At 43.6% G+C, this 12,265-nt stretch overlaps 1 protein-coding gene across 2 annotated transcripts in view; it reads left to right on the top strand.

Moving 5' to 3' along the window:
* Positions 1–12,265, top strand: part of LOC141117810 (uncharacterized) — a 192,907-nt gene that overhangs the window by 103,710 nt on the left and 76,932 nt on the right. For both annotated transcript variants that reach the window (XM_073610841.1, XM_073610840.1), the window contains exon 5: positions 9,302–9,394. In XM_073610841.1, coding sequence (XP_073466942.1) covers positions 9,302–9,394 — 93 coding nt within the window. The remainder of the gene's footprint in view (positions 1–9,301; positions 9,395–12,265) is intronic.

Consider the following 12,265-nt stretch of genomic DNA (forward strand, 5'->3'; position numbering starts at 1 on the left):
CTTTTGACATTAGAATCACAGCAGATTGTCTCATGGAGGGAGGGAGCAAAACCCTCTTGCAGACAGCCATTAAATATCTCCACAAGATAAGGTACCAAGCTGTATTCAAGCTGGTATTCAGCTGTCAATCAGTCTGGCCCAGGCATTTTCTTAATAACCAGTCTATAGCTTTGACTACCTCTTCTGCTGTGATTTCCGCCATCAAACTTGCCAGCTTGTCATTACCAAGACCTGGTGTAGAGTCCAGAAAACTTTGCATCTTTGCCCGATTGAGGTACTTCTCCCTCAGAAGATCCACATAAAAAGACTTTGAGACCTTCAGGATCCCTGACCTGGATTTCGTCAAAGAGCCCGTACTATCCCATACTGATACTTCCTAAGGAATAGTTTTACCTCAGAGATCGCCCCTGAATCTCCACCACTCAAGACAAGGCAAGTTTTCTCTGCAGCTGCATGCACTTACCAAGTTATTTTCTTTTTCCTATGGCCTTGAAAAACCCACTGATCCGACTTTTGGCAAGCTCCCACCACTCCGACTTACTGCTGCAGAAACCCAGGACGGTTACCTGAGCCTGAAAAAAAATCCTCAAAAGATTGTCTTACCTCCTTGTCATCCAACAGAGCCGAATTCATCCTCCAAATACCCCTTCCTTTAGGTGGCATATCAGAAGCATTAAGAATAACAGACAACATAAGGTGATCAGAGAACTCCACCATACAACACTCAGGAGCTGAAAAGGCAGAGTCCACCTTATAAAAAAAAAAAAAAAACTATCTATCCTGCTCTCACAACTGCCTTGCTTAAATGTGTAACCCATGCTGTCTGGGCAACGCTTAATATGCGCATCTTCTAGACCTGCTTCTCTGGCTATCATATTAAGAAAGACGCGATCATATCTCACTGTCATAATAATATGACATAATCATATCATAATCTCAGGCTGTCAGTGGTGCCTTTCCTTTCTTTGGGCCTAGTGACGGTGTTAAAATCACCTTCAAAGACAACTTGCCTAGATGTAAAAAGGAAAGGCTTAATCTTTGTAAAGAGGTATTTCCTGTCCCACTTGTTTGTGGTCCATAAATATTTATTAAACGTAGATCATGCCCCTTCACAGAGACGTCCAGGACCATACACCTTTCAATCTCCACCTCAATAATCCACCGACACGTTACCATGCCAGTAAAAAGTACTGCAAGTCCGCTGTAAGGCTCAGCTGCAAGAGGCCAGAAGGAGGGCCCGTGCCTCCACTCCCTTTTTGCCAGTTGGACATCGGCAGGGCTATTTAGCTGGGTCTCTTGCAAAAATAAAATATCAGCATCCATCTCACTGAGCAATATTAAGGCTGTATTATGAGCCCTTACAGATTTTATGCTGGCAACATTAATTGTTGCCACCTTTATCGGACTGGGAACTACCATCAGGGAGATTGAGGTAAGCGTTTCTTAGTCTGTGCTCCCTCCCTCCTTTACTGGAGACCCTGACCTCTTTAGAGAACATTTTACCCCATCCTCCTCCATCTGAGACTTAGATTTAGAAGACTCCTCCTCCCCGTCAGATAAGGTCCCAAACTTGTTTTCCAGAGGTAGATCATCTACCTCTAAAGATGAAACCGAGGAGACTGAGGACAGGACTATCTTATTCCCCCTTCTCCCCACCTTGGTCCACTCTCCCTCCTCCCCTGAAGCATTAACCTGAAAGGTCTCATCTAAATCATTAGCAGTGGCAACTTCCACCTATTTCACCTTAGAACCTCCACTAGAGGTCTAATGCTGCCTTAGGGAAGGCCCCGATGAAGCTGCCACCTCAGATCTGCATGAATCTGCCCTTTTAGCAGCCTCAGCCAATCTGGATGACTTAGATACATTTGGAACACTGGGCAACTGAAACACTACTGGGGAAGAAAATACAACAGAAGTAGACACTGACACAGTAGGGTGCACACACTAGGGAGCAGACACAAGAGGGGTCACACCTTCAGACTGGGAAACTGACACCTGGGGGGGACTCAGGACTAGCTGAAACAGCCCCACAACCCCTTGCTACCCCCTATGTTCTTCCTCCTCCATCCTCAGCAGTTCTTCCACCACCTCCGGCTGATTATGGAGGGAAGAGGCTATAGGGGTGACCAAACTTGTTACAGAGATTACAACGAATACTTTTGCAGTCCTTTGCAACATGCCCTAAGCCCTGACAGAGGGAACATTTCTGCACAGAAAATGAGCTTGAAAAATGCCCCTTTTCACCACAACGATACCACAGCTTTCGTTGTCCTACATAAAAAGTAATGATTCTGTCATGACCTATAAAGGCAAGCGAAGGGATGTGCTTAACAACATTACCCATGACATGCAGTTTTACCAACACTGTCCATTCTCCCGTCCATATTCCCCTATACTCTACCACTTTCCTCAAGGGGCTTGGACTAGGGTTGCCACCTCATCCCTTTAAACCCGAACACATATTAATTACGCAGGTTCGGTGGCTGATTGGGGTTGTAATTAAACTCAATTGACACCTTATCTGCATTAAATTAGCTCCTGAACCAGTGTAATGCATATGTGTTCGTGTTTAAAGGGATGAGGTGGAAACCCTAGCTTGGACATCCGCACATCTCCCCAACCACACCACCAGATCCGGAGCAGAAATGGATTCATTACATACTAAAATGGTGACATTTTTGTATAACGGCTGGCGAGAGACTACTTTGGGTGACAAACCTGCCCATCCTGGGGACTCCTTCCACCTCTGTTCATAGCTCTCCCAAAAGACATCTAATCCTTCCGCCTTGACAAAGGAGAGGTCGTACTCATATGACCCAATTGAGCTGATAATGGCAAAAATCTCTTCCGCTTTGAAACCCATCCCCAGAATACGTCAACCACATCTCTCCTTTTTGCAGGGGGGGGGCTTCTCAAGTCCACCTCAATTGGAACACATTGCGGCGTTTAAAGGAGCTACCAGATGGTGTCAGTTTGGCATGACCTTCACTGACATCACTCCTTGTGACCGCAGAATAACTGGCCCTATTCACCCTTGGGACAGGTGCAGCCACCACTGCAGCACAGGAAAAGCACTCCTTGTAACATCCCGCACATCATTTTTAGTTACAGATCCCTCTTTAGATAAGATAGAAACAACATTATTGTCAGAAACAGATAGAGCAGAGGCTTCTGACACAGATGTACCATTTACATTACCCTTGGTAATTCTTATTTCGTTAACAGTAACTAAAGGGTTACCAACAATGGAGATGTCCTTATCAGCACTCTTCACAGCAGAGTCTGCACACCCTTCCCTGGCTTTCTGTACACAGGTGGGAGTCTCAGCCAGGAGATGAGCTTGCTCTCGGCCGCACTCTGCTGCACCATCCATAGGAACTACACCTCCATTATGTTGCATAGGCAAATCATAAACAAATACAGCTTTTTCTGTCACCCATTGTTTTAAAGGCTTTGGGGGGACATCATTATCCTCCTCTTCATCCTCAGACAATCCCGACACAGCAAACTTGCGACCATGCAAAGGCTATTCCTTTTCTATAATAAAGTTACCTGCTCCCTCCACAGGCTTGGATGGATCATCTTGCTCCATAGGCTACTGCTCTGGTGACAAGGGCACAGAAATTCCTTGGCCTAATGGCATTCTACCAGTCAAAACATCTGACTGCTGATCACCCGCAGACTGTCTGCCAGAGCTTTCTGCACTTTCTGCAGGCATACTGATACTTGGCACAGGATGCGAACATTTTCCAGCGTGCTTGGCAGAAACATAGTCCAAGCCCACAGAAACTTTTTTGCATTGTACTGACCTCGGCTTCTCGTACTTTGGTGATGACTGTACTCCACTGGCCTCTATGGCCCCTCTGCGCATTGCATGGAAGCGATTATCGTTGCCATACTTTTCCTTGAAAGCCCCGCTGGTTTCTTTCAATACGGCCACCAGCAGACTCTGCTTTTCCACTTTGGCCTCCAAAGCCATTAACTCAGGCCTCATCTGTTTTCTCTTGGAACTGTGAAGTCAGTCACTTGCAATCTTTTTATGCTTGAAGCCAAACTTTAACTTTGCCAGTACTTCTTCTACCTTGGCGACTCTCGCAATCCTCGCACAAAACTTTTTTCTGTAGGTTGTTAGGCTTTTGACTTTAGCTGGGCCGCTTCCCAGGTCCTCAAACACTGGTATGGGACAGGGACGTGTAGTCAGGGGAGGCAGGTGAGGCAGGCATGAACATTAAAAAAAAAAATTGAGCTTCGAGGGTCGTAGCTCGGCAACCTGGGGTATGTAGCTTAAGTCCTACCCCACCACTGTTAAAAATATGGGGCTCCTACGTCCTATGGTTCCAGAGATATGGGGCTCCTTGCGCAGCCTGTCAGCATTTTTCATCCTCCAAACACGGTGAGTCAAGTTAATGCCAAAGAGCTCCATTTTGGTCTCATCTGAGCACAGCACTTTCTCTCAATCCTTCTCTGCATCATTTAGATGTTCATTGGGATGATTGTACATGTGCCTCCTTGAGGAGGGGTACTAGCCGTGTTTGGAGGAAGAAAAATGTTGACTATGACACTAAGAACACCATTGCTACAATCAAGCACGGAGGTGGAAACATGCTTTGGGGCCGTTTCTCTGCTAAAGGTACAGACCAATCTTGTAGCATTGAGGGGCCAATGGACAGGGCCATGTATTGTAAAATCTTGGATGAGTACCTTCTTCCCTCAGCCAGAACACTGAAGATGGGCCGCGGATGGGTCTTTCAGCATGACAATGACCCAAAACATACTGCAAAGAAGTGGCTCAAGAAGAAGAAGGTCATGGAGTGGCCTAGCCAGTCTCCAGACCTTAATCCTATAGAAAATTTATGGAGGGAGCTAAAACTTTGAGTTCTTAAGAGACAGCCAAGAAACCTTAAGGATTTACAGAAGATCTGTAAAAAAGAGTGGACCAAAATCCCTCCTGTGAAAACCTGGTCACCAACTACAAAAAACGTCTTACCTCTGTGCTTGGCAACAAGGGTTTCTCCACCAAGTACTAAGTCATGTTTTGCTTGGGGATCGAATACTTATTTTACTCCCTGAACTGCAACTCAATTTATAACATTTGTTTTATGTGTTTTTTCTGGATTTATGGTTGATTTTTTGTCTCTATCATTAAAAAAATCCTATGACAAAAATGATAGACCCTTCATTTCAAATAATTATTTTACCCACTGTGCATTGGTCCAAGTTGGACCAATTTATCTATGTAAAAATTGCCATATCTAAACTTTATTTTTAAAATAAACTTCTAGAAGCAGTACAGGGGGTCCCCTAGTTACAAACATCCGACTTACAAACGACTTCTACTTACAAACGGAGGGAGACAACAGGAAGTGAGAGGAAATCTACCCCTAGGAAGGGAAATTCACTCCTGTAAGAGCTATTATGGGGAAAAGGTGCCTCCACTGATGCTTTATCACCAAGGCTTGTTTCCACAACAACCCAAAATTTTCAAAATCCAATTGTCATTGGGACAGAAAGTGAGGTGAAATCTTCTTAACAGGGGCACACACAGCAAAACAAATGTTACAGGGGTGTTAACCCTTCCCTATGCTATCCAAAAAGCTTAAAAATAGTTTTTTTGGCTGGAGCTACACTTAAAAAATGTACCTGTTTCGACTTACAAACAGATTCAACTTAAGAACAAACCTATAGTCCCTAACTTGTTTGTAACCCGGGGACCCCCTGTATGTACAATAATTAGCAATGCAATGCTCATAGCAAAGGTTGCCACAGTATGGGAAACCATAAACCTTATATTCAAAATTGAGATTTATTTTCACTTAGCTAATGCATCATTGCAAGAACTATTAGAACACATAATGATGGTAAGGTATTTTTTCATATCCTGTTTTCAGTTTAGAGACCGTAAACCTTTAGCATGCCTGTTCACTGACAAATTAATTTAGTGTAATCCATTGCATATGTAGCTGGGTGGCCTGTACGGTTTGAATTATTCCCATTAATGTATAGTTTTACTGGGCATTCCATATATGGCTGTAGAGGGTAATTGTTTAGAGGGCAGCTCATAAAACTGTATAACCTCAAATTTACAGCTTGACAGTTTTCCAATCTAAAATAGGTCATACCCAGGACTCGCATGTGTATTGCTTGCTGTAGAAAGGAATCCTACACTAATATTCTGGGAATAATGGGCAGAGTTGATGCCCTTAAGAACTGTTTCAATCTCCACTCCATACAATGAACCACAAGAGTGCGGGGCTAAGTTATGTTTCTCTGTTGACAATATTTATTCACTTTGGGGGCTGTTGATAGTCATATGACTCAGAATACTACAGAAATAAATAGTCAGTGTGGCAAACTGTTTTAATTAAAGCAGATATTTACCCAGGAAAACTAATTATTTGCACCTGGATTTATCTCCTTCCCTCTCTCACAATTCATTTAAAAAAATGAAGTTGCTTATGACTCTTGCCTAGGTGAGAATGACTTGGCACTCCGTGTAGACTATTACAGCGCATACGCACTGCCAGATTCCACGTATTTACAGATTTGGCACAGGGCTTCGGGACCCCACAGAGATCTGTGCCCACACACAGTATTTTTAAAGATGGTGGCACTGATAAGGCGGCACTGTTGGACACTAATAGGTGGCAGTGGTAGGCACAGATGAGGTGGTATTGGTAGGCACTGATAGGTGGCACTGAGGTAGCGCTGGTAGGTGGCACTGATGGGTGGCACTGATGAGTGGCACTGATGGGCACTGATGGGTGGCACTGAAGGGCATTGATAGGTGGCACTCAAGGGCACTGATAGGTGGCACTGATAGGCAGAACTCATAGGTGGCACTGGTGGGCACGAATGGGTAGCACTGCTGGGCACTGATAGACAGCACTGATGGGTGGCACTAATGATGAGGCACTGATAGGCACTGTTTGGCAGCACCGATAGGCATTGATAGGTGGCACTGGTGGGCATTGGTAGGTGGCCTTGGTGGGCACTGATTGGCGGCACTGGCAGGTAGGCACATATGAGGCAGCAGTTGCTCTCAATGTTCGGGACTGCTGTTCCTTTGACAGAAGCTGGTAATCGGCTTTTTTTTTTCTTCTCACGCTGTCAGCGAGAGCAGAAAAAAAAGCAGATTATCGATCTTTTGTTTACATCAGGTGATCAGCTGTCATTGGCTGACAGCTGATCACGTGGAAAGGGGTCGGTGATCACAGGGCAGGCAGGCAGCTCATACACAGGAGGACGTCTATTGACGCCCTCTCAGCAATTAAGGCCCGCGCTGTAGCTGTCATTCGGCTATAGCGTGGGCGGGAAGTGGTTAACAGCTGTCATGATTGGCTGGCAAACATTCAAAGGTATTCCCTATATGGCAGTGATAGGGAGAGTAAAAAAGGGGGAGGATATGCTTGCACATCAAAAATGATGTGCAAGGGAATGTGAGGGACGACATCACTAATAGAGCAAGGGAGGAGGTGGAATCCTTATTGGAGGAAACTAAGGGGAAAGTAATACTGGGAGAATGCTATAGGCCCCCTAACCAGAGGGAGGAGGGGGAGGCAGACCTCCTATCACAGTCTGGAATGGCGGCAAGGATGGGAAGTGTCATTATAATGGGGGATTTTAATTATCCAGATATATACTGGGCGGAAGGAACCATGCATTCATCTAAGGCTCGTCATTACCTAAATATCTTGTGGGACAATTTCATGGGTCAGATGGTGAATGCATCAACAAGAAACAAGGCGTTACTAGACCTACTGATTACTAACAATACAGACCTGATCACGGATGTGGAAATACTGGGCAACTTAGGAAACAGTGACTACAGGTCACTTAGTTTCAGTATAAATCACAGAAATAGGAAGCACAAGGGTAATACAAAGACACTGAATTTCAAAAGAGCCAACTTCCCTAAACTGCGCCCTTTGCTAGAAAATATTAAATGGAATAAAATCCTAGGAACAAAGAACATGGAGGAAAAATGGGATTGCTTTAAGAGCATACTAAATAAAGGTATTGGCTAGTGCATTCCATTGGGAAATAAATTTAAAAGAGCTAATAAAAATCCTGGGTGGCTCAACTACAATGTAAAAATGCATATAAAAGCAGGGGAAATTGCCTTAAAAAAATACAAAGCTGAGGGGTCATTGTCAGCATTCCAACTTTACAAAGAATGCAATAAGAAATGTAAGGGTGAAATCAGGGTGGTGGGAGAGTAAAAGAAATCCCAAGAAATTATTCAAGTATATAAATAGTAAGAAAGGGATGCCAGTACATATTGCCCTATAAAGGATGATGAAGGGAATCTGGTTACAATAGACGGAGAGATGGCGAAGGTTTTGAATATATTCTTCTCCTCAGACTTCACAGGGGAAATGGGGGGGATACAGTAACCAGGACGGTAATGTTAATTTTTATAGCATGTCACAGGAAGCACTCTCATTGCTAACAGAGGACAAATTTCTAAATAGACTTGAAAAACAGAACATAAATAAGTCACCGGGACCAGATCGCTTACACCCGAGGGTCCTTAAGGAACTTAGTCAAGTGATAGCCAGACCATTGTTCCTAATTTTTTTTGGACAGTTTACTAACTGGAATGGTACCAGCTGATTGGAGAAAAGCCAACGTAGCATCAGTATTTAAAAAAGGGCTGAGATATAGCCCTGGGAACTACAGGCCAGTTAGCTTAACATCAATAGTCTGCAAGCTATTGGAGGGGATGATAAGGGACTATATACATGATTTTAGTAATGAAAACGGTACCATTAGCAGTAATCAGCATGGATTCATGAAGAATTGTTCTTGCCAGACCAATCTATTAACCTTCTATGAAGAAGTGAGCTGCCATCTAGATAAAGGAAGGGCTGTGGACGTGGTGTATCTAGATTTTGCAATTTACAGTTCCCCACAAACGTTTTCTGTATAAACTAAGGTCTGTAGGCATGGACCATAGTGTGAGTACCTGGATTGAAAACTGGCTACAGGGGTGAGTCCAAAGGGTAGTGATCAATGGGGAATACTTAGAATGGTCAGGTGTGGAAAGTGGGGTCCCCCAGGGTTCTGTCCTGGGACCAATCCTGTTTATCCCATTCTCCAGATCGTTTATGAATAAATTAAACACCTCAATGAATGGAGGAGGGGTGATGAATGAAAGGTCTGCTTCCTCAATACATGGAGTGTTTTTGATTCATGGAAGCGATAGTTCAACGATAGATCTCATATTACATTCCCTCATATGGGTTGGTAAGGTTGAAATTTCAATTTGTGCAAAGGCTTGACATGGTCTTTTGTGTTGCAGCGCACTGCAGTGGAGAGTGTGTGCACGGCCGATGCGTGGCACCCAATCAATGCCAGTGTGAGCCGGGCTGGCGAGGAAAAGACTGCTCCAGTGGTGAGTAATTGTATCATACTATTGTATATGCTTATATGTATAATAAACACAAAAAGAATTCCCATTCTAGGAAATATGGCAACTTCTATAATGAATACAGTAGTTTTGATGCAAAAGTTGATACAACTACATGCAACTTCTACAAATTCTGCCTTGTATTTTTCCTACACTGTGAGAAAATGTAGCTTTTACTGATGGAAAAAATGTCAATTAAAACCTATAAACCCAAATATTACTAATTACAGTAGTGTCAGAAGCTTTACACACTATATTACCAAAAGTATTGGGACACTTGCCTTTACACGCACATGAACTTTAAAGGGGTTGTAAAGGTAAAAGTTTTTTCACCTTAATGCATTCTATGCATTAAGGTAAAAAAACATACAACAATACCCCCCCCCCCAGCCCCCCCCATTTTACTTACCTGACCCCTCAAAAGTCCCGCGCTCGTCCCCGAAATCCTCTTCGCCGCTCAGCCTGGCCGTTGACTGGTTACAGTGGATGGACTGAAAGCAGCGCAGCCATTGGCTCACGCCGCTGTCAATCACATCCAATGATGCGGAGCGCCGGGGGGTGGGGCTGAGTGATACAGTGAGCGGCTATGGCCCCCGGCTGTATAACAGGAGCGCGCCCGCAAGCACTCAACACCATGCGAGGGAGCTCGCATGAAGGTGTTAAGTCCTTGTGGGGGGGAGCTGAGACAGCCGCCGAGGGACCCCAGAAGACCAGGTTTGGGGCCACTCTGTGCAAAATGAGCTGCACAGTGAAGGTAAGTATAACATGTTTGTTATTTAAAAAAAAAAATTATCTTTATTAGTGATCCTTTAACTCATTTAATGGCATCCCAGTCTTAGTCCGTAGGGTTATTGAGTTGTCCCACCCTTGGGCAGGCCAGTTAAGTTTCTCTACCCCAAAACTTGCTCATCCATGTCTTTATGGACCTTGCTTTGTGCACTGGTCTAAATCATTTGGTGGAGGGTGGATTATGGAGTGAGGTTGTTTTTCAGGTGTTGTACTTGCCCCCTTAGTTCCGGTGAAGAGAATTCTTAAGGCATCAGCATACCAAAACATTTTGGACCATTTCATGCTCCCAACTTTGTGGGAACAAAGTCCTGACATCGACCCGATAGAACACCTTTGGGATGAATTAGAGCGCAGACTGCGAGCCAGGCCTTCTTGTCCAACATCAGTGCCTGACCTAACAAATGCACTTCTGGAAGAATGGTCAAAAATTCCTATAGACACACTCCTAAACCTTGTGGACAGCCTTCACAGAATAGTTAAGGATATTTCTAGCTGCAAAGGGTGGGCCAGCTCAATATTGAACCCTACGGACTAAGACTGGGATGTCATTAAAGTTCATGTACGTGTAAAGGCAGGCGTCCCGATACTTTTGGTAATATAGTGTACATTGCTATTGGTTGAATGGTGCTGGGAGAAGAAGGAGGGAGGGTTTGAACCTGTGACTAGGACAGGCATCTCTCTGAATATTCCCAGGCACAGTTCTCCCCTGGGAATGACTCTTCACATAAGGATCGTTTTAGATCAGTAAATAAATATGTTCTCAGAATAACACTTAAGCCCATTCTGCAAGAGCCACATCATCTGATATCCCAGTATATGGTAAATAAAATCAGTAACGGCATGAGTCTTAACTAAACAAACATGACTTCAATATTATTACAGACGAATGCAATTGAAATGAGTACTACTGTAATCAGGAACGGTCCGAGAAAAAAGGCAATGCATGTCCTTTGGTTGATAAGTTACAATATTGCCCATAGAGGTATAAAACAGGAAAAATCAAATGATCCTGTCAAGTGACTGCCAATTACTTATAAAGCCAAAATTAGGTAGGCCATACAATGCAATTTTCTTTCCTGCAACACTTGATTTCCCCTATCATCACAGTCAGTGTTGACAGGGGAATTCCTCCCTAAGCGCTATTGTGTTCTGCTGACAGAATATCATTCTTTTATGTGATAGTGATTGCAAACTTGTGGAAAGTATATTTATGCTCATAATTTGCACAAATATATTATTTTTTTATAGTGTGTTTTGTGATGTAACATAAAAAGGTAAAACGTTTTCCTAAGTAAAAATGCAAAATTTTGCTTTGAGCTTTACCATTTTACTATGTTTAATAAAAGTCTCTTATGTGATAGTCTTTTGATTAGAAGGCTTTGTCCATCATACTTTGGGGTTATGGACAAATTTCTCTCTAGGCCACATGTCCTAGGGTGCCAGGGCCACCAGCGGCCACCAGGCCCTTCAAATTTATACTAGATACTTTTTTTTAAATCTCAAGTTTTCTTTTATTTACATGGATTCTAAGATACAAATGGTAAAAAGAAGTAAATACAACATAGAAGTTACATAACAAAATAACATCTTATTTGTCCAGCTAACTTGGAATGTCATATGTGTGTGTCAGTGTGTCCAGGTGACGATTAAAGTCCTCAACTCTTTGTTTGTGTGTTTTTGAAGCTTTCTTCAAAATTCTTTCCATTTGTCTTTTCTCTTGCACTTTTTCAAATGCAATCTGAGCTGGTGTTCTTTTATGTAAAGTAAAGTAAAGACTCCCTGAATCCGCACATCCATGTTGTCCCTGTACTGGGTGTATGAATGGCAACCTCAGCCTAGACCAGTGATGGCGAACCTTGACACCCCAGATGTTTTGGAACTACATTTCCCATGAGGCTCATGCACTCTGCAGTGTAGTTGAGCATTATTGGAAATGTAGTTCCAAAACATCTGGCGTGCCAAGGTTCGCCATCACTGGCCTAGACTATGACCAGGCCATGGATGCGCGATTTCTTTATTGCCAGTGATTGTAGGAGCTGAAACAAGCTCCTTCCCGTGGCTGCACTC

Source organism: Aquarana catesbeiana, linkage group LG13, assembly GCF_042186555.1.
Source record: "Aquarana catesbeiana isolate 2022-GZ linkage group LG13, ASM4218655v1, whole genome shotgun sequence".
Classification (NCBI taxonomy): domain Eukaryota; kingdom Metazoa; phylum Chordata; class Amphibia; order Anura; family Ranidae; genus Aquarana; species Aquarana catesbeiana.